Source organism: Neolamprologus brichardi, chromosome 7, assembly GCF_056152115.1.
Source record: "Neolamprologus brichardi isolate AB-2024 chromosome 7, ASM5615211v1, whole genome shotgun sequence".
Taxonomy (NCBI): domain Eukaryota; kingdom Metazoa; phylum Chordata; class Actinopteri; order Cichliformes; family Cichlidae; genus Neolamprologus; species Neolamprologus brichardi.
In genome coordinates, this window is record NC_142110.1 from 56554116 (window position 1) to 56578349 (window position 24234).

The following is a 24234-nucleotide window of genomic DNA, read 5'->3' on the forward strand; positions in this document are numbered from 1 at the left end:
TGTGTAGTGAGGGGCTTTACAGCCCTAAAACATCTGTAATAATTGTAAAATATTATTACAGGGACCACTGTATATGCAAATGGGGCTTCTTCTGGATGATTCAGAATGTGGGATTGTCACAAGGTTCCTTTAGGAGACAGTGCTCAGTTTTTTGTTAATGTCTGGTCAATAAATGCTTTGATCTAAAGTAGTTTTCACACCACAGTGAAGTGTACAGTATTAGTAGTTAAAAGTTAGTAGTTTATGAATAATTCCATAAAATATTCAAAAATCAGTATCAACAAAGAGCCTTACCTACCTTCTTGACATTTAAGTTTGTATTACCACAGTCAAAGAGGCTAATTTGTTTTGTTAGTGGGCCATCTTTAATATACAGGTAACATCGGGTAACTCTTTCCTTCCACCCAGAGCATGCCTCAACTTCTTTCTGAACTCTGTGCAACATTCTTCTTTCTTCAACTTATTTCACTTACTCCTTGCCTCTGCCTTCACTTGCTTCCGCTTCTTAATGTACAAAGGCGACATTCTCCTCTGACACCACCTTGCAGGCTCCTATATCTTTCAGATTGCACATTTTGCATAAGATGTGGTCTCTCTGTGTGCACCTTACTCATCTCTTATATGTCACCCTGTGTTCTTCCCTCTTCTTAAAGTACATGTTTAGTACAGACATTTCTGTCCTTTTTGCAGAATGTACTATTATCTATCCCTCTGCATTTCTCTAACACCTTACCTACTAAATACCTCTGTTCCCTTTGTCTACATGTCCATAGAATTTAGAATTTAGAATTTAGATAGTCTTTTTAAATAAACGTTATTTTTAACCTTAAAGGGCACTAGCACTCGGAGTAGGTGGCTATATTCTACAATAGACTCCAAATGCTATAAAATGATATATTTTTAAACAAGTCCTCATTCCTACACAAAGTATGGCTTCCTGTTAACATACTACACCAACACAGTGTAAAAGTCTGCTGAAATGAATATCTGTCAGGTAACTCAACTCCTCTCTGATGTCATGAAGAGTAATTGAAACCTTGCTGTGAGCTGGTGAGCCGACCGGATCCCCGCCTCTCACCGGACAAAAATTCCGCTATGGGGAGAAGTTCGCCTGTGGGAACATGGCGCACGCAGTCTGGATTAACTTTCACTCAGAGAAACTTTGGAGCACCGCTGCATAGCACACAAGCCTCTCACTCTCAAGTTTACTGGTAACATATACCGCTGGATAACCTACAGTGGACTTGTACCCTGGCTTTGGATGACTGTTTTTCTCTGTCTCTCTGCTGCTGCTGCGGGATGAAAGTTTAGAGCTCCGGTCGCCGGATTTAGCAGAGATGGAAAAGCCAAGAACGAGGAAAGAGAAGGTAAGGCTAGTGGAAACAGTCGCTTTATCTTGTGGTTTCACAGAGGACACAAACCGCGGCTGCTCAGCGCCATCGGTAAGAGGCTGGGAAGAGAAAGAAAAGTCGCTTACACACAGACATCTCACGATGAGCTGCCATCGTGCAGGGCATATTTTGAAACATGGAGTTCATAGACAGCTCCATCTGAGCTCTGACAGGCTAATTTATACCTGTGGATGTTGTGAAACTGATTTTTTTTTACTAATACAACTAAAAACAGAACATAATAGAAGTGCATCTTTACTGCATATATTCCCTAAATGCATACAAGGAAGACTAAAATGGAAACGACATTATAGGAACACCATGGAATACAAAAGACATAAACAAAGGAGCTCATTAAGTTGCCAACTTTAATTTTACTGTAAGTTGTTTTTACAGCGTGCAATATATCAGAATGTAGAAAGCAAATTAAAGTTACAGTAAAGTCAGTACAAAAAGCAAAATGAAAGCGTCAAGGCGCAGACACGAGTTTCAGAAGTTTCATTTACAAAGTGACAGGGATTATTTTTTTCAGAGCTACACTGCGAAATTGGCAGGATATACTTTGTTATACAGACTAAAATAAATATCTGAGAGCTTATGAGTTATTTTAATTTTTATTGGTTTTGGTAAGTGGAATTATTCTTAGCTTTAAAATGTAAAAATTGTCACTTCTATAGAAGTGACACAAAAACCTGGGATGATATGCAAGAGATACATTTAAAGAACAATAATTTGCAAAAAAAAAAAAAAAATGTAACCTTAACTGAAGAAATTACAAGAATAGCATATTAAATGTTAAACTCAAGAAACTTTGTCTAAGGTTTTCCTATTCTTGTAGTATGATTTCTTTGGCTATACAGGTTAAGGACTCCTGTGTCCTTGCATTGGTTTCATAATGCGACAGATGGTTTTCTGCTGCGTGGAACTGTCTTGCTGAAATAAGCAATGCCATCTTTAAAAAGTGAGTAGATTCTTGCTCCCCCCCCAACTTTTATGTCTTTAAAATACTTGTAAAAACTAATTCTCTAAGCCTACCCATCTAAAGGAGAAGAAAAGAGATAGAAGCAATAATGATGCCATAAAGAGTTTTAAAGTGTTTTTGTGGATATTTTGTTGACTTTAGTTACATAGGAGATTTTCACTACTAAAGAGGCATGTGCCACTCTGTCTAGACCTCTTGCCCCTCCTTTGCCCCACCATGTAAACTTTTCTAGATCAACCACTGGCAAGAGTCTAAACTATTAGATGATTGATGATTGATAATAATCACCAGGTGTGACTGGTCAAGACCATTTTTCTTTCTTTTTTTCCTTTCTTTTTACTGTATACATATTTGTCAAATAACATTCACAATAAAATGTGTATTTATTAAATGCGATATCTTATCAAAAGCATGTTTATGTGAAAATCTTAAATAACTGATTATTTGTTTTATTCTATAAAGTGTCAGAAATATGTGACACATTTCATATCTTTTAAATAATCTTTCTGAACAGTCCAAAAGCTCAAATATATTTTTGATATTACAACTGACTGACAAAAAAAAAAAAAAATTACATTACACTGGAGAAACTGAAACTATGCATGCAGGTACATTATAGTATCACAGTTGCAACTAACTGCTAATATTCAGATTAGTCAGATTTCCAGTACCTTTCAAACATAATCTGAACTATTCCATCTTTGTTGCCCTTAGCATTATGTCACCCATTTATACATACAGCTGCATACAGCTACAGCTTGTTTCATTGACGCCCATCGACGATATGACACATTAAAGATCTAACGGCCAGTTTTAGGCAAACAGTTTCCTCTCTTTCAGGTACTCGTCCCATCAGTCTCTTTCTGTCTCTATATTTTTACCAGGAATGTACTCCCTGTGACCTGGGCTGAAAACGGGGCTGGGAGTAGTAAGACAGAACAAAGGGGAAGTGTGTGTTTGTGTGTAATCTTGGAAGGACTGCCACAGGATATTCATGTTGTGTTCCTGTCGTTTGGCAGTGTTGTTCCTCAAAAATAAATTCTTTGTAAACTTCTGGAATGCAACCTGACACTTTCTTCTGTGATGTGTGTGTGTGTTGTAGTTTTTGCTCTACAGTCGAATGCAGAAAGTACATATCAGCAGTGACACTTCTGATAACCTGTCTCCTGAGTGAGTTGGTGCTACTGTCTACACACTGGGACAGCTGTGTGTGTGTGTGTGTCTGTGTGTAACCAGCAACATTATTAATAAGCTGCTACAGGAACATGAAACAAACAGATGACTCAACTCTGCTTCTCTACAAACCAGAAATGCTAATGCAAGTCATGTGAAAAAAAGTATGGCCAACAACAACAACAACAACAACAACAACAACAACAACAACAACAACAACAATAATAATAATAATAATAATAATAATTATTATTATTATTATTATTGTAGAACACAGCATTCAGCAGCATTAGCCATGCTCCATGTTTGTTCTTTCTTTTTTATGATATGATTTTATGATTTTTATGATTCTACTGTCAAGAACTTCAACATTTTGTTTTGTTGCAGTTTCTTTGCATGGTAAATGGTAAATGGCCTGCATTTGTATAGCACTTTACTCAGTCCCTAAGGACCCCAAAGCACTTTACACTACATTCAGTCATTCACCCATTCACACACACACATTCACACACTGGCAATGGCAAGCTACGTTGTAGCCACAGCTGCCCTGGGGCGCACTGACAGAGGCGAGGCTGCCGGGCACTGGCGCCACCGGGCCCTCTGACCACCACCAGTAGGTTAGGATATTTGCCATGCAGCCAGGAGGCAGCCTGGGATCGAACCACCGATCTTCTGATTAGTGGCTGACCTGCTCTGCCACCTGAGCTACAGCCACCCCATTGTCTCACATTGGTGTGAATTTGTTGGGACATCTATTCCTGCAAAAATTGTGTCATTGTGTTAACACACCTGAATACTCCAGACCAACAAACCTCTGCTTTTAAACATGTAGACACACAAGTCTGTAATGCAAGACTGAGGTGAACCTACATGGTCAAACCTCCAGCCAACTCGAGTAGATTTTCATTTATACGGTAGTTTATATGTAAATAGCTATAGAAAGATAGAGGAGAAATTGGGCTAGAAAAAACAATCTGCATTCAGGGAAATGTAAGTAAGCTCTGGTGACTAAAATATCACAGATAGATTTAAAAACAGACATAAAAACAAGGTGATCATAACTGATCCTTTAGATGAACTGGCAGGATTGTTTTTGTATTGAGTGATTAGCCAAATAAGCACTTAACCATTTGATACATTAGACTCCAGGTTTCTATTTTCTAGTTTTCACTCATACACAAACATATCCTCTCCATTTGGAAACAAAATATTTTACACACAGGTGCAGCCACACAACATTACAGAGAAGTTTCAGTTAAGCCAAAGCTCTGTTTAAGAACAGTGTAACACAACAATGTGTATAACACAGCTATCAGTGGAATGTGTATGAACGCAGAAGTCCACTTAGAGTAGTTTTTCTTCTTGCACTCTACTAGTTGCATTCAAGTTCAGGAACAGTTTTAGTTCAGTACAGACAATACTGTATGGGATATTCTTTATTTACCTGTAAATAAAACAAGCTGTGTTTTATGTAACATTCGTCATATCAGAACTAGAACCTCATAACAACCTGGCACATTAATGAAAATAATGTAATAAAAGAGAAAAACAATGAAAATTAGCATTTTCACACGTTGTTATATGGAAACTTGTGTATAGCAGTGCTCTTCTAAACTGTGGCTTACACTGAGACTTTAATCAGACTTTAATCTTTACATCACATGGGCACACAGCAGCAGCATCTTGTTTTCAAACAGGTCCCAATATATATGTAGCTGTGGTCAAAGGTTTGCATACATTAATCATGGGCATGAATCTCATGGGAACTTGGAGCTTTTAGTGATTTCTTCAAACACTGCATTTTATATAGTGGAATGGTATCACAGCATACCTCTTTAATTACTTTAAAAAACAAGAATTGGATGCACACATTTGAATTTATTTTGTGACCGATTCTCTTCAGAATTTTTCACACAGAACTTTTAGGCAGAGCCACGTGGCATAAGGCATCCATTTTGGCATCATCAGGTGATGCTCTTGTGAGGATGAAGTGGCGAGAATGACAATTAGCACGTCCAAGTCCAAGGCTATGGTTCTCAGCAGGAAAAGGGTGAAGTCCCCACTCTGGTTCACAGATGAGTTGAGTTATCCATGAACCAAAGTGGAGTTTAAGTATCTCAGGGTCATGAATGATGGGAGTGGTAGATTGACAGTGATGGAGAAGCCCCTGAACAAAACTCGACACCCTCAAACTTGATTGAAATTTGTAGCTGCTCGTGTGGACAAGCCACAGAGTAAAGGTTAGGCTTTCAAACTTGTACTGTACTTGCACTGTACCAGCTTTCAAGCATCATGGTGGTAGTGAATCTAAATTCATCATGATCTGGGGCTGTTTTGTTGCCAGTGGTACTGATACATTGCACAAAGTGGATGAAATAATAAAAAAGGACTGAGTTTCACCTTAAATCAGCAGTTAGATGATTGAAACTTGGACACAAGTTTTTACCTTATTTTTTATAAGCAGCAGGAACAAGAAACACAGCTGACTGAAGTGGCTAACGTAGTTTGGAGTTAAAAGCAAAGGATACTAAAATAAAAAAGGATAATTGACATGAATACACGTAAATATAAGTTCAAGTCAGTATATTTGTGAATGTAATGTTATCCTCAACTGTTTTTATGTTATTTTTTAAAGTTTATCATGAATATTTGATCTGTAAAAAGTTTTTATAATTCATCTAATTCCATTTGTTTACTGAGTCAGCTTAGTTATAAATACATATATTTATTTCATGTTTTACTTTATCAGCAGATATTAATTAATGAGACAATATTCTTCAAGAAATAAATCAGTGTTAGTTCTTATGTCACTCATGTGATATATGCATACATTTCTGCCCTCTTCAAGTCTATGAGGTGAATAATCAGTGCATTTCCAAAAACCTTCATTTCCTTTACTCCTCTCAATCCACTGTTGGGTGATGCATTTGCAAGTTTTAGGAATCCTTCCAGTCTGCATATTTTAAATGCGTATCCAAACAATTCAGTGTGTGCGCGTGTGTGCGTGTGTGCGTGTGTGTGTGTGTGTGTGTGTGTGAAGGGAAATAGAGAGAGATAATGAAAGCCTTCGTGTAAGCACTGGTGAAAGGACAAATTTGGAAACACCAGATCAGAGAGGGAGGCAGCATTTCAATGTTAAAGCTACAGAAAGGGAACTTCAGTGTGCACATTTTACACAAAGTTTCAGAGACGGAAACTAACAAGAAGAACAGAGCCCGTATCTTACTAAGTCTCTGACTTTCCTCCTTTCTGTCTCTGTAACTCTCGGAGGAATTCAAGCTGGTACCAGTGTGCAGAAAGAAAAAGTGCTGGCACTAGTTTGGTATCCCATTTGCTAATAACTACTGGATCATATCATGCAAATGAAACAGCTTCAGTTTGGTGTTGTGTTGGATAGAAATCTGCATGCAGGAAGGTTTTTTTTTTTTAAATAACTTTTGTAATAGCACTGGAAAGAACATTTTCTTTTGAAACAACACTGTGAACAGCTTTTTTATTGAAACAGCTAAAAATATGTGATAGCTGGGCTCAACTTTTGTACATGTCACCCTTTGCTCCTATGTACCTCAGTTCAGTGAGTTTTGAAATATCTGCTACACTCAATAATAGTGCACCCAAATTCTAAACAAATCACCCCATGCCTTTATAAAACACACAAATACTAGCATCCAAAAATACTATATGAAATAGTTTTTTCTGGTGCTTTTGGTCACATGCTGTAGTCATCCTCCCGAATGGCGGGACTTCTCACCCCATCTCTAAGGGAGAGGCCAGCCACCCTTCGGAGGAAGCCCATTTCCGCCGCTTGTATTCGTGATCTCGTTCTTTCGGTCACTACCCACAGCTCATGACCATAGGTGAGGGTAGGGGCGTAGATCGACCGGTAAATTGAGAGCTTCGCTTTTACACGCAGCTCTCTCTTCACCACAACAGACCGGTACAGCGTCCGCATCACTGCAGCTGCTGCACCAATCCGTCTGTCGATCTCCCGCTCCCTTCTCCCATCACTCTTGAACAAGACCCCGAGATACTTAAACTCCTCCACTTGGGGCAGGGTCTTGTCCCTGACAAGGAGTTAGCACTCCACCCTTTTTTCCACTAAAAGGGCTATGCAATGAAAATACTAAACTTCCTAATATTAACATCTATGTTTACCATGGTAACATCCATCAATTTAATTCCACCTATGCAGTTCAGGGTCAGGCTCCTCCAGGGATTAAACCAGGAATGTGTGCAAACCACTGCAATACCACTGCAATATAATAATATGAATAATTAGTACAAGCTCACCAGTTAAGCAATAATTAAATGAAGCATTTAGACTATTAAAATGAACAGCATCACAGTTGTTTTGTAGACGTGATGTCTGAGGAGCAATGATATTCATCAGTGGGAGATGGGGAAACCCAAAGCAGCTACCTTTGGAAATAAAATTTGAACCCAAAACCAAATGTCACAAATCTCAGTTCCTCTAATGGCCACTTGAGGCTGGCTCCATAAGGTAATCAATCCCCACAGGGTGTCTTGTTAAAATGCTGAACATGCATTAAAAACATGCTTACATCCTGATATGGAAAACTGTTTTGACAGTTTGTATACTTCTCCTTTCACAACACTACATGCTAGGTGAATCGATTTTATAACTCATCTATTTGATTGACGATATGCTTTCATGATAATCATCATTGCTATTGGTCCTACAAATGCTACTAAAAGAGTTTCTGCCCATTAAGACAGGAAGACCTGCTGTTTCATGGTTATTGGCACATGATCAGTTTTTTTCTATGCAGGGTCTCTACCTTCAAATAATAAGTTGGCACTATATAAATATGTCAAACAGTGAGTAAAATAAAGATTTCTTCTCTAGTTGCAAGACATTTAACCCTGCTCTTCCCCTTTCTCCCCTTTTCTCCTCCCTTTTGCTTCTTCTCTCCCCAGTTCTCTCTTTTTGGTTCTCGCTCCACCAGCAGGACCACCGACACTTCTTCGTCGTCGACCTCTTCTCCTGCACCTGTAATCCTTTCAGCCCAGATGGTAAAAAGAGCTGATCGACTGTCTGGCACTGGACCCCCAGCCCTTAGCAAAGCTGAATTTCTCGAGCGGGTGCGTCGCAGTAATCAGGCCTGCCAGCAGGGGGAATTTGAACTGGCTGTTCGCCTTTACAGTGAAGTCCTGACTGCCGATCCCCAAAACTGCATTTTGTACAGTAACCGCTCTGCAGCATATCTGAGACTGGGCGAGTACAGCACCGCGTTGGATGATGCAATCAAAGCACGACTCATCAACCCCAAATGGCCCAAGGTAAGAGGTTGGACCCTTGGCCAATCACACATTTCAAATGAGATTGTGGTAAAGTTGCTGTTCCTGAGACTTTCTTAAATGGATGTGACAAGGATGTATAGCTTGTGTGTATACTGAAAAGCAAAAAAACTGCTAACTATAAACACTTAGAATCAATATTCTATCCTCTGTGAAAGCTCAGCCTCATTTTGGAGGAGTTTATGCACAGGTTGTCATGTGATGGTGATCTTTGATCAAGTTCATTTTTGAACTTGGACTTTAATGATCTGCGTGCAGCTCAGAACGAAGCAAACCCTTATTTTCTCTCTTTCCTTTCAAAATCTCGTCAGATGGTGTGTTTTTCTAGAGTTTGAACTTTTAACAGTGTGTCGCAGCTGAACAGAGGTCTACTATTTAGATGCTGCAGCCTGCTTGTTGTGCTTTTTATAACATGTTGTTAAGTTTGTCCTATAGTCTTTCTTTGTTTGGCAGCTGTTTAAAAAGGACAGCACACGCATAGATCTCAGAGATGTCCCTGTAAATATGCAAGGATTAGGAGAAACATTGTGATGACAGTGATGATAGAGAGATGGACTATTTACGTTCACTGCTAATGTATCAGTACTATTTTTTTCCTGTTGTACAAAGATCATATTTTGGATATTGAACAAGTATGTAACAAGTAGGTCTCTCAGCTATTACACATTTTTTTTTACTATATCACAATCCCAGCATTGTTAGTGAAGGAAACAATGGTGCTAACACCCAGCAACATGCTTCTTATGGTCTCATGTGGGGGCACTATGACCAAAACCACATGACCCACAGTGGGCAGCCCACTGTGGGGATAAATACTGATGGAAAATGTAGGCAGATGTTCACTAAGCAAAGAGGGGCCCACAATGTAACTTCTGAGTCCCAGAGAGCAAAACTTCTATTGGGTTTGCCCTAAAAACAAAACAGAGGCGGGGGACAAAATGTGATCACGTAAAAATTAGGGTTGAGACTATCACTCTTGTGCATCGCAGAAAGTACATTTAAGTACTTCTTTACACTTGAAGTGGCTCTCTACATCTTACAAAACAGTGAGCACTGAAGGACAGCAAATGCTCTGTGAGTCTTTTACAGCCATTCAGAGGAGGAAGTAGGCAGGCAGGAGACTGGGTTTGCCAGGCTACCTCTGTCTGGACAGCTGGGGCTCGGCCAGTTCGACTCCACTTCCTTTCTCTGTGAGAGAGAATGGACGGAAGTGTGTGTGTGTGTGTGTGTGTGTGTGTGTGTGTGTGTGTGTGTGTGTGTGTGTGTGTGTGTGTGTGTGTGTGTGTGAGTGAGTGAAAACCTTGCACGGTTGTTAGTTTGTTTTTGAAACCCTGGCTAGGCCTTGGCCTGAGTTTGGCACTTAAAGACAATAACAGAAGCAGCATTCCTGTGTCTGTGCTTGTATAGTGGTGGTGTCATAGCAGTGTGCTTGCTGCAGCATTTGCTGTGGGTCAAAGGCAAGATCAAGACTAATGAACTACCAATAAGAGGAGGTCTTTCTGAAGGGGGGGGAATTTATTTCTGCTTGAGTTCCTTCTTTCGGCTCTTCATCTACCCGGCCTCTGTGTCTGCTTTTTTTCTTTTCTTCTTTTCTGTGAGCCTCCCACAGCTTGCCCTAGTGCTGCCCCTGTCGACTTTTCTGTTGGCACAACAGGCTCAAACACACAGTCTCTGTATCACAAACACAAAATGAGTCGACTCCGTCATGGGAACTGAGGGGTGTAGCTGGTCAAAAGTCGCTTATATTTGTGTGCTTATCTGGATAACAACACCGTACAGAAAAGGAGGACTTCTTTGCATTTTTGATTTTGTTTTCGTCCTTTTCTCTCTCTCCTGCATTCAGTGCAAAGATTTGAGAAAGCTTTTTGTGTCTTTGTGATTCAAATGAAGTTACATCACTGACGTAAAATTGCTGCAGGAGCGAAAGCCTTTCTTGTGAAAATGTCTCTCTTTTGTAGATCTGGCTCTTTTGCGTATGAATGTTTTCTGTCATGCCCACATGGGCTTTGTGTGTTTTTGAGAAGTTGTTAAGTGCTTTCACAGAAGCTTTTTCTTTCTTTTTTCCCTGAAAACAGGTGCATTACTTATTCAAATATCTAAGCTTATAGCAGTATGGGAAAGTTTTGCTTCAGCACACAGACTGCCGTACTTTTGGATCCCACAAGTAAAGATGTCAGCTTGGCATTGTAACAGATAAAATGCTAGATAACTGGTCTTGGATGAGGTATCGTTTATGGATCAGCTGAGATTATGATGCTGATGATGAGTTTGTTGAGCCAAAACCAAAACTCTAAATTCATCTCTAGATGTATTGTAGGGGGTCAAAAGAGTGAGTGACTTACTACTGTAGCTCAAAGAACACAGAACACTGCACAATGATGGCAGGAAAAGGGTTTTAAATAGGCAGAAAATATAAATCTCAAAACGCAGAGAGCCAGCAAGAGAAAACATGGTGAATATAAACCTTCCCATCAGTCTTGTCCATCCTTCTAGTGAGAACGATTATTCAGTTTAAAATATTCAAGACAGTTGCCAATCTTTCCAGGAGTGAATATTCTGATAAATTCACCCAAAGGTCAGACTGTGAAAAGTAAGCAAGTAGCTAATACATTTGTTATTGTTCACAATGCACTTTTTAAAATACTACTTACAGTATGTGCCCTTTTTGTGCTTGAGCACGTGCCCTCCAAAATATCAGTGACTGTTGAACTGCTGTCCGTCCAGTTATCATGGCTAATTATTGTAGGGTAAAGCATTCTTTGCTTGTAAATATAGCATATATTCATTGCAGATCAATCTGTCTCTAAATGTAGTCCCAAACAAATGTTCTCTTTCCTTGCATTTGAAAAATGTCAGTACAGGTGTTTGTGAGACATTTTAAGCTTTACATTAACAGTAAGAATTGATAGTGATTGTACAAAACCCAGAAATGTGGAAAATACAAGTTACCTAGTTTTGGTTTGCTTAAGAAATCAGCTCAGAAATCTGAACTTTAAATATCATAAAAAAATAATTTTTTTGAAGATTTTTAAATACCACTGTAGTGTAGTTACTGGGAACTGCGAAGTCATTTAAAATGCAATGACTTTGAAGGCCATTGGAGTGCGTGTGAGACACTACATAGGCCTTGAAAATAATAGATTAGTGAAAAACTAGTAATCAGATCTATCTGATGATATAATTAATCAATGATTGCACTATTAATGTTATAAATATAATACTAATAATCAATATTACATGTACTGCTTGTAATAGTCCCTCTCTTTATTACACTATACACTGAATACACTTTATCCACTGGATTTGTGGCAGAAATCTGAAATGAAGAATATGTCAAATTGAACCAATGCTTTCTGTGTCCCTAAAAATACTCTAAAGTAAGCAATAATTTTGATTTTTGTTAGTTTGGTTATACCAGGCCTTTAATTATTTGGGTATAAGTTTGATGTTACAATCCGTAACTGTTCCTACATACTCCAGCAGTTCAATGTAGGAATCAGTGGAGATGATCAGTAAGGATTCAGTGGGTTCTCTGCTCTGAAGTAGGAGCCAACCAGATGGCAGCCAGCTATGGCTGTTTATGCAGAGGGCCGTGGAGCTGGCCCCGCACTGCTCAGGCTTCCCCTGTCATTAAGAAACTACTCTGCAACCACATGGGGCAAAAATATTACCAGCATACGTGCAGAGAAAGCACAGCCCTGTTTCTTTAAGTAGGTCTTGGGGCTTAAAATGTCGTGTTTAGGAAGCTTCCCCACATGACAGAGGCTATATTATAATGTGATCTAAACAAGGCAAAACATTCAATTTCCGCATGTTTGGGTTCCTCCCTGGTTGGGTGAGTTTAAGGTCCTATGACCGACGTTGTGTTGATGTGATTTTAATGTCCTCTGCTGGTTTTGTGCTATAAGTGAATCTGTGTCACAGAGAACTCAGCGTAGGTCAGTAGGGTAATCCAGGACTTACTGCAGAGCATGTGAGGTGAAGGAGGAGTCAGTCTACAGCAGGGAAACATTTCATTGTGTATGCCCCACTGTACATTGAACCACACTGTTGTTTTCTTTGTGTATCAATTTGATCATTTTCATCCACCAAAGACACTGGTGGTATTGTCCATTGTATTCAAGCATATAGTTTTTCAGACCAGTTTCAAAAAGTCATCTAGATCTGAAATTCTGATTCAATTAATCAAAGCGAAGCAGTGTAAAAATGTTTTTCACTATTTTTGACATTTAATATACAAAACAATTAATTGGAAAAGCAATCAAGAGTGTAATGTAAATAATTGATAATGAAAATAACTGTCAGAAAAATAAACAAACCTTTTGATTTTTGTTGTATTTCTATTCATTTTGCTTTAATTTTTCAGCAGTTTTAGTCTCTAAATTAAATTTTCATTATGTCAATATTTATTACAAGTTAAGTAAATAAGAACAGCTCATTATACTTTTTTTAAAATTCATTATTTGTTTCTTTTGCTAAGAAATAAATCAGTACGTCATTTAAAAAATGATTTATTTCACATAAATTCTTAGAACAAACAGTACATTTCAGTAGTATAAGAAAGATACAGACAAAGGGACTGAGATCATTCTTACATTTCAAGTTTTTGCAGCAACCACTAGAGAGCAGCAATGACATGTCAGGAAACTCCCCACTCACAACCTCTTGGACAACAGTAAAGGACTGTCTGCCTATGTCTCTATTTAAATAATCATACTAGCTCCCCCCCCCCCCCCCCCCCTCCACCCCCTTATTGTTATCAGCAGATAAAGGGCAGATGGAGCTACTTTGCAGCTTTTCATGAAAAGCAAATGTGATAACATATTTGGAGAAAAAGCACACACCAGCAGTACTATATCACCTGCTGATTACTCTGCTTACCCATACTTATACATATCCTGCAGACTGTAATGACTTTTAATTTTGCCTAGAAGAGCAGTGGGCCTAATTGCCTGGCATTAATTGGGAGATATGCTTCTACTTCTCTACTTGCAGCATTGGTTTATACATTCTAGACTTGACCATAGCTTGCTGTCTCAGCAATCCTGCTTAGCTACTGTAGTTTGTTAACACGTCCTTTATCCTCTCTGTGTACATCTCCCTTGCACACAGTTGGGTGCCTCGGCTGTCTGTGCAAAGAGAATTTCAGTGAAAGAAAAAGATAAGAGCAGTGGGAGATAATGAAAGAGTGACTCAGTTGGACTTGAACACAGCATGGTGTGACTGCTATCAGACTGTGAGCAAGTAAAAATGAACATCTCAGGATCAAGAGTTTGGTCTTAGCTGTTTTTAAGCAACAGGGGTCTTATTTCTGTAGATCATTTCTATTGATTATGATAATATTCTTCGAGTTAATTTTTGGGAAGGACATTAAGACAGCTGAAAAAATGGATCTAGTTTGCTTTCTTTATTTGCAAAGGCAGAAAAATGCCCATGAGGCACATCTGGGTCTTCAAAGAAAAAAACAAAACAAAGACAAACTGCAATTATTTAATGATTGGGGGAAAAAAAAGAAGAGGAAAGATCACCCGAATCCAAACTGGGAGCTCGTTCCTCTGCCTCCCATTCTACTTTAAATACTCTTGGAGCTAAAAAAATAAAAATAAAAATCAGCCAGCAGTCTGACCGAAGTCCTCTATTTGAGCAGTATGGTGTTATGAGGTCTTTAAGATAAGATGGGCCTGATTATTCAAGATATGGTATGTGAGGAGAAGGATTTGTAAATTCAATTCTGCATTTAACAGAGTGCCAATGAGGAGAAGCCAATTCTTTCTAGCATGCTGATGATCGCTAATTAGCATTATACACAATGTAAAAATGAATAGAAACTGATGGAAATATTATTAGCTTTTGGCTATTTTGAAATAAACAACAGTGTTCTACCTGTTGCAGTGTTGGCCTATGCTAAGCTATGCTTGTTTAGCATGTGGCTAAAATGTAACTTAACCTTATTCCTAACCCAAAGCTCTTTGCCAACCTGATTGAAGTAAAGACGCTAAAGTTACGAGATTACCACAGTGATTATTCTCCGGGGATAAATCACTGTGATAAACTGATAAATCACTTTTTTGTGTGTAAAATGTAACAACAGTCCACCTAGTGTATCTTATTGTTGTTCATTCTCTCTCTCTTTCTCTCTCTCAAAAAATGCTTAACTGTGTTTCACTGAAGTACAGCTTTGCTTCGGGATTTGTCATCCTTGCCACAGATGTTGCGATTTTCTTCTTACATTCTGAACATTTGGAATTGAGCAGCCTCGGAGTAATGGAGCAGAAAAAAAGAAAACCTGAGAGAAAAGAGAAGAGAGATAAACAGCAAGAGTGAATGACTCACTAATGACAGGTTGTATGTTGCTATTTCCAGGCAGAGGCTGAGGTTAATGAACAATCAGATCTTTGGGACTCCTGTGATGTCTGTGTGGGAGTCTCTGGAGGCAACCGGGTTTGAGCTTCAAAGAGAGCACTTCTTGTAAATGTGATAGGAATGTGTACAATATAAGCAACATTCGTATCCTGGCAGGCAGCCTCCTTTTTTTTAATATAGTACACATAATACGGTTCAAAACTGCTCAATTAGTCAGTCTCGGACTCTTCATCTCTTCATGTGTGAAAATGTTAGTTATCGTTCTCTCACTCTGGACGACACCACGGGGAAAGCGACATATGAGGATGAATCCTGCAGATCAAAATGCAAATAATGCTTACAACAAAAAATACTACATGAATAAAAATAATAATAAATAATAATAATGCTAATTGTATTGTGCAGCTGAGGTTAATGAGGTTGATGCAATTAGCATTTTGGGTCTTTGTTAACAGCAGTTCAGCTGCAAGAGCTAGAGGAACTAAACACTAAAATAATTACCTACAGATTTTCTAGACAAAAAAACCCTTCATATTATTGTAGTTTTTGCAAGTAGGGTACCAGAAATATGTCCGAATTGAAACAAAACAATGTCCTTTTGTTCACAGGCTATCATATTTCTGGCCACAAAACACCTGCATTCCACTAATGCATGCTGATGGATGATCAATCTGTCAGTCAATGTGTAAAACCTTATGCATACTTTCCTCGCATTAAATCAAATACAATTATAAGCTCATCTGTTTGGCAGGGCCCCAGTGACACTGCCAGGCTGCCAAGCATGGGAGCTTCACTGGACATATGTACCACCAACTGTCTGTCTGAGCTGGCTCCTGTGTAGCGTATCAATAAAAACAGAAAGATCATACAGTCTACATGATCATGTTTATTACATGATCATGTAGACTGTATGATCTTTCTTAGGAGGAGAATGTCGAAGTCTTCCATGACACAATGTGCAGGCATCAAAGGATTAATAAATGTGGAGCTCAACAGTTTCATAGCCAGACAGGGTTAATTCTCTTTTGTATGTTCCAGCTTATCTTCAACTCAAAAAAATGAAATTGTATATTAATGAAACTCTTGAAAAGCTGCATGTGCCTTTATTTTACACAGGAAGCCTGGAGACATGTTATATAGGAGAAACATCTTGCCCTCTTAAAGATCGAATTAATGAACACAGAAGTTCAATCAAGAGGAATAATCTAACCAGCCCTGTTGCAAGACACTTCAATGATAAACATCCAAATTCACCATTATTTTTCCTAGGCATAGAAGCCATTAAACTAATCCAAAGAGGTGGCAATATAAATTTTATCCGGAAAAAAGAGAAGCATCTTGGATATTCCGTTTTAAGAGTCTGCACCCCAGAGGTATGAATGAGGATTTTTCTATCAATGAGTTTTTATGAACTACACCTTTTTTTTCCTTTTTTTTTACCAGTTAAATTACTCTCACATGAGTAATATTTATTTAATTAATCTTATTATTTTAGCCAAAGAAGAAGTAGCGCTTTAGACATCTCATCTTAAGTCTACAATTCAAGTCTAAATTTTAGATATTTTACACTTTAGAGACATAAATAAGGATCTTTTAACAAATGTGTTCCCATGTGATGATGTAATCTTGTTTTCTAATTCAAATGTGCTTTTACCATTAAAGACCCCCCCCCCCCCTTTTTTTTTTCTTTTTTTTTTTTAACTTGTGTGTATATTTATAGCTTCCTCCTTATGCATTTCATGCATGTGTTATTTTCAGACATATGGGGGTTATGTCACCCCCCCCTCTCCTCATCAGTAATGATCTAGTCCGGTATTTACTTGGGCGTGACTTAGCCAATTAACCAATACCTACCTATTATATGTCAGCTGACCTATCTATGAAGTTTTGACTGGTTAATTTGATTTTTTTTTCTGTTTCTTGTCTTGTATTTAAGCAATTTTTACAATGTTTTACTATGACCCTGATGAAGGCCACAAGCTGAAACGCGTTGGTGTATTATTAAAGTTGTTCTTCTTCCTCAAGTGTTGCTGCAGTTCCTGCTTAGCGTATCAATAAAAACAGAAAGATCATACAGTCTACATGATCATGTTTATTACATGATCATGTAGACTGTATGATCTTTCTTAGGAGGAGAATGTCGAAGTCTTGCATGACACAATGTGCAGGCATCAAAGGATTAATAAATGTGGAGCTCAACAGTTTCATAGCCAGACAGGGTTAATTCTCTTTTGTATGTTCTAGCTTATCTTCAACTCAAAAAAAATGAAATTGTATATTAATGAAACTCTTGAAAAGCTGCATGTGCCTTTATTTTACACAGGAAGCCTGGAGACATGTTACCTGACTGTGGAAATGTGGAGTCGTCCAGCCGATAATAAATGAAACTGTTCCAGCACTGGAGTGTTGAAAATGCAGAGATGCTTTGTTCACTCCATCATCCAGCATTAATTGCCGAATAACAGTGTTCGAGCCAAAGCTATCAGTACTTACTCCTCACTGAAGCGTTTGCTTCTGTAATATTCAGAGGCGATAGAGGAGTGTTTTGTCAGTTGGCTAAATATGACCTTCACAAGTGTCCTGAGGGACGAGAGCAGGCTCAGTGTGCACCACTCCAGTGACACGCCTGTCAGGCACAAGCTGCTAATATAGTCAAATATCAGACGAGCTGAGGTTACCTGTTGTTGTGTGTGTGTGTGTGTGTGTGTGTGTGTGCGTGTGTGTGTGTGTGTGTGTGTGTGTGTGTGAAAGAGCATAATAGCACAATTTAATACAACCTTGCCATAAGGCATGAACAAATCAAATTAGCTATTAGTTAGCACTAGCACATAACATAACATAGAAACATAAATAGAACACACACACACACACACACACACACACACACACACACACACACACACACACACACACACCTTTCATATCTTTTCTGTTGACTACATAGTGTAATTTATTTTCTCATGGACACATACAAGGCTGAGCGTTAGCTTGCCCAGTGGTGCATGCAGTCACTACAATCGGTGTAAATCTCCTACACTCAGGAATATATTTATGTAAACATTTTTCTCAATTTTCTACTTGTGAAATTGCATTAGAGCAACAACGATCGCTATTTTAATGACAAAAGAATCCAAATTTATCAACATAATTTTCCCCACTCAGATTTCATATTTTGATTTGTTTTTTTCTTGTTGTTTGCATGAGCACTATTAACAGCAGGCAGCTGATTAGGTGGAACTTATACTACCCTGTGATTATCCATTAGTTTATCCTGTAAAAACGGTTTGAAGAGGTTTTTATACCTCTTTTGAAGACAAAAAACATACATACAATTTAGAATTCAAATAATAATGCTAATCAATTCATTTATGCATTATTAATTTAGAATAATTAACTTAAATTCATGCTAATATATGGTGTAAATTGCTAAATATTTTTTGGGGAAAGCAATCATTTGAATATTATCATTTAATGATCTATTCTGTAAGAATATTTACAAGTGCATTAATTGACTTTGAATGTGATTTGCAAATGCCTGAAAATTGTTTAAAATATTATCATTATAATATGTGAATATCCTATGACTTTGTTTCTTTAGTCATTGCAGTAAGAGCTGGTGTGTTGCTGAACACATTAAACCTTGAACTTATGGCTTGGGGGGTGGGGGTGGGGGTGGGGGGGTGGAGAGTATGGTTTTATTAGCCTATTACTGTTCAGTACTGCCAGCAGTGCAGAGGTGTTGACCCCTCACTCCTCCAGATCCTTCCTGCTCTCATCCAGTTCTCCAGAGGAAGAAATCAATGTCGAAAGCTTTCAGCTCTTTTACTAAATCAATACCTTTTTCCTTAAACTGCACAAACGTATACACAGATAAGTGCAACACAGACGCATGCACAACTGGACAGATCTGATAAGCAAACAACCTCCCTCTCCGCGTTATTTGGTTTCATTTGCTGCACCTAGACTTTGACCCTTGCTCACCCCCATGTGATCATGTTCTCCAAAAGCAACACCCCAGCATCTGACCTCTGACCAGCCCTTTCCTTCACAGCTGAGGATGGGTTTGTGTTGTGGTCACATTGATTTATTTTGTGTTTGAAAGACAGAGACAGAGGTGCTGAAGGTTAGAGAGGGGATATAACAGCTGTTTTATGGTCAGATGACCGTGATCACAAATAGTCAGCTGTAGAAGAAGTGGTCAGATCCTTTACTAAACTAAATATCATTTTTTCACAGTACCCTGTGAAGGTCTGCACTCAAACGGTTAAACAGCATAATGTATTTAATTGTTAATGGCATCTAAAATGCAGTATCTCATGTTTTTTTTCTGTCATACATATTCTGATACAGTAATGGATGGCCGTATTAAATATGGCCAAAGGTTCATATAATGATTTTAGCGAATAAAATCCTTGTGAGTCTAAACATGCTCTAATAGTTTTTTTTCTACTTTCGCAAAGAATCACAAACCAACATGCTTTTGAAATTTGTGGTTTGAGGACACTGGCTCAAGGAATGGTGTCTTTAAAATAAATATTCTGCAATAAAATATCACTTCTGTCTATTATAATATGCATGATTTTTCAAGATTATTAATATTGATGCATGTATTGTGTACATATATTTAAGCTGCTTGAGGTCGACCTGTTGAAGTTTGACCTATTTTATATTTAGTGAACTAGTTCAAGTGGCTCATAATGGATTCCTGTAGCTCAGTCAGTAAGTCAGGTTTTCTGCTAAAGATGGCTGATTTGGTGCTGGTATTTTCTATCCCCATGTGTATACATGTAGGCTGTTGTAAACAATAGAAAATATTTATAGAAAATCTTGATTGCTTTGGCCTTTAAACTCTTAACGTCCAACAACTTGGATAAGGTTAAGGGTAAGTTGCATTTCAAATTCAAGCTGAGTGCATTTCTTAGAATTAGAATTTAGGTTGAAATAAGTTTGTATGCCTGCGTATTAATGTTATGTTATTATTATATTAATATGGGCTGAAATACAGTTTACTTTGTACAGTAGCTGGTAGATAAAAGAGTTACTTTTTGCCTTTGTACTCTTATATATTTCAGAGCCGGTACTTTTTCACTTACTTTACTTAAATAAAGAAAATCTGTATTTTAACTGAGTATTTTTAACACACATATCTGTCTGTGCTTTTGCCAGTTCTGCTTATGTGAATGTAGGCTTTAAGGTTTTCTGTGATGAAAATTCCATTTAAGTGACAAAGCAGAAATTAACGTAACCCTAATTCTACCACTCGAGTGCTTCTGGACAGGAAATGTGGCAGTGAGAGCAAACTTAATAGAAAGTGAAGTTGTAACTATGAGGTGACAGACGGTGAAATATTTTATGCCAGCCTTTGGTAGTTAGTATGATTTGTTAGTAATGTCTGACACATTTAGGTTAGTTGTCTGGTATTGAGGTTCAATTTGTAGCCCGACAGAGCAGCGGTGTGCGCTGCATCTTAAAATGATCTGTGCAGAAACTACCCAAACCCAATGTGTAATCATGTCTTTAAAAACACTAACAAACAAACATATAAAACAAATTTAATCAACATGCAGCAACAGAGTCAGGAAAAACATTAGAAGAAAAAGTGTCAATAAGAAGTAACAGGATTAAAGGATTTTTTTTGCGCAGCCACACAATGATGAGCCTTGGTATAAATGCAGTATTTTCCCCATCCAGCTGATTGAGATCATTTCTGATTAAGAAAAGGTCTTAATCAAGGTTCTTTTTGCAGCTTTCACTGTTAGCAGGAGATATATAATCCATCAAAGATTTTAAATATAGCTTCCTCAGCATGTGCTGGAAGTGGGTGCGAAGCACTGGTGCATTTCAATTTTTTTTGGTTTTTGCTCCACCTTCACTTGACAGTGCAGAAGGAGGAAATATTTCTGGTCAGTAACTTTACCACCATCTTCAGAAAAAAACATCCCATTATTCCACAAGAAGAGATTTGTAGCCTAAGAGTGTCAAGCTGGGAAATGGAAGGAAACAAAATCTGTAAATGAAAAGTTCTTTTTGTATCTAAACCTAACCATGGCTTAATCCTATTGTTTTCCAACCCATTACATTTTCAGGGTCATATTGTTGAAGCTGCTGGCAGCTCTCAAGGCGTCCAGATTTGTTAGTACTGTGGTATACCAGCTGCCATATGTCGCCAAGAGCTAGTGCTCCTGTATGAACAAGAGTGACAAATTCTGTATCAAGAGAGCAGGAGAGGTAGTGGTGGCATTCACAAAACTGTCAGCTACGAGACCACAGTTTGTCTCTTGTGTAGGAGCTCTGTTTTTGTGCTGACTTTGACTTTGTTTTCATTCTGTTTAGTTTCCTTCACATTTTTCTCCTGCTTGTTTTTGTTGTTTGGTTAGAATTAGATTCCAAAACTGCTAAGTTTAGTAAAAAGATCATTGTCATGGTTCAAATTAACACCTGCTAGCGAGTTAAAACTTTCTTGCTTGAAAATAACACTGCAAGATACCCAACGGATTAAAATGTGACATAGCGTCACTAAGTGACAGGTTGGCAGTGAGACGGGGCTCTAATGTGATGTATAGAGCAGGGCGATATGACCAAAAATATTTATCACGATATACATCTGAAAATTTGCAATAACGATATAACTGACGATATAAATGACACTAGACAAAATACTTTACAACTCCACAACTTTATTAGTGCAAAAAACCCCATCAATGTATTTTCACTTAAACAAACAGCTGTTTTTATGTGCATTAAAGTTATATAAAAATTTTACAGTGCAAATGCAAATTCCTTGCTGACAGTTTAACCAAAAGGCATTTCCAGTGGAAATTGGCCGACATATCCTCACCATAACCATGTATAATATCTATAAAACTTCAAAAGAGGTTATACACACACAATACGGTAATATTATGTTGAAGCACAGTACGTATCACTCCGCGAGGCTCCTGCCTACGATAGCCGTAATGCTCCGACAATCCATCAAGCGGTGCAGCTTCGTAGCTTAGCAAAGTCGTACTAAAACATTTGACAGATTTTCGAGCGCCGTGTACCACATAACATCATTTCGAGGTCAGTAAACACAACCAGAATTCATACATAAGGCACACGGGATTATAAGGGGCACTGTCAATTTTCAGAAAAATCAAAGGATTGATTTTAAGTGTGCCGTATTTTCCAAAAAACACGGTAAAAACGACGGCCCGCTAGCATGCTCTACCAAAAATAGTGCTTTGTTGTGTATCTGACGGACGTTTCATTTAATGATCCGCTTTTCCACTTCTCATTCTCTGTCGTCGCCATGCTTTTTTTTTTTCCCCGCCATGTGCGTATGAAAACAAAGGCAATGCGCATGCGCGTTTTACCCATATTCTATCGCAATATTTCATTTTCTTATCGTTGCCCAACATTATACCGGTATTACCGTGAATGATATGTTATGGCCCAGCCCTAGTGACGTAGGTAAAACAATTTTATTCTTCAACAGTCATATAAATCTTTTAACATTTTAAGGGCCTTTTAGACATTATGCACCATCACCATCACCATGACCTCAGCTGAAAAATTGTATGTTTTTTCTCTGTATTAGGGCAGTAGATATACTCAAGTAACAAAAACATCATAACTTGCTTAATATTGACACTTTTGACATGGGACACTTTGTTAGTATAAAAATTGGGGTTTCTTATGCAAAAATATTCTTCCTATGTTAACTGTACTGTTTATATAATATAATGTTAAATTGTGCAGTTGTTTTTGTGATGTTCTGCTGTAAAATCTAAGAGACTGGCAGAATTACTCTACCATTTAAACTAGTTTGTGAATGTGAGAGTGAATGAATAGTGGCATTGTAAAGCGCTTTGGGTGCCTTGAAAAGCGCTATATAAATCCAATCCATTATTAGTTTACTGTCCTGAGAGCTGCAGATGAGGGATTTAATCAATTTTCCTCGGTTCAGCAGTGCATGGATTTATTTAAACGTTATCTTTTAGGACTGTCTTTTATGCTGATGTAGCGACAGTTCTGGTACTCTACCCATGTAATTTAATTGTTCCTATGTCAGTGCCATTCAACTGATATAACACTCAGATCATTTAAATAACCATTTAAATAACATAATTGACATAAGCCAACTTTAGCTTAAGTCAGTGTCAGTTTGATTTCTTTTTAATCAACTGGTCAGTAAATTGGTTGGCACTTGACGTTACAATGCTGAGATGGGGACTCTGGTGTGCGTAACTTAAGCCAGTGTCAGTCCACTCAGTGTTAAATCAAATTTACAAAAGGATTACTAAATGAGATATATGTAAAATAAACATATTTGCAACAGTAAAATAGTGTACAGCTACGTGTCACCTAAAGTGTCATTTCCTTGTTTTTTTGTCTTGGAATTTTTTTCAGTGGACTGTTAAAGAGCAACACAAAAGCTGGATATTTTGTGTACCTTTAACCCCTGAGCAAACATTTTTTACTAGACACGCATCTCATAAGCCTGGATGCTACATCTATATGTATATATCTGTGAAAAACACAGAGTCTGAGCATGACTGTGTACTCTCTGACTAGCAGTGGTCAAAATAAACATTAAATCTACCAGTCTGTACAGAGAAACTGAAATGGGAAAAAAAAACAATAATTGTACAACAACATAAATTAAGGTGTCTAAATTTTTGTGTTATTGCTAATAATATTCTCTTTATATCTACAGGACATCTAATCTTACTGGTATTATGTAGTAGTGACAAACATATGACCAATGCTTTCAAGACTTAATTTTGATCATTTGTTGTTTTCCCAGCATAGGCTATTAGGCAAACAGTTGTGTTTTATATAAACATAATTTTGAGGACAAAGACTTGCCTCAAAAACAACATCATCTTGAATTTTCTAAACCAGGGCAGCACCGATAACAAAAGGCAGCTCTAAGATGCGAGAGTGGACGCTGTCTGTGCAGTGGACGTGGATAAAAGAGAAACAACAGCAGGTGAAATACCTGCTGTTGTTGCAGAGAAGAAG

At 38.0% G+C, this 24234-nt stretch overlaps 1 protein-coding gene across 3 annotated transcripts in view; it reads left to right on the forward strand.

The window, feature by feature from the left end:
- Positions 1–1091: 1091 nt before the first annotated feature.
- The window catches only part of ttc28 (tetratricopeptide repeat domain 28), a 149660-nt gene continuing 126517 nt past the window's right edge, over positions 1092–24234 (forward strand). For all 3 annotated transcript variants that reach the window (XM_087843926.1, XM_035913857.2, XM_087843927.1), the window contains exons 1-2: positions 1092–1367; positions 8485–8847. In XM_087843926.1, the coding sequence (XP_087700052.1) occupies positions 1338–1367; positions 8485–8847 (393 nt within the window). In that variant the 5' untranslated portion in view covers positions 1092–1337. The remainder of the gene's footprint in view (positions 1368–8484; positions 8848–24234) is intronic.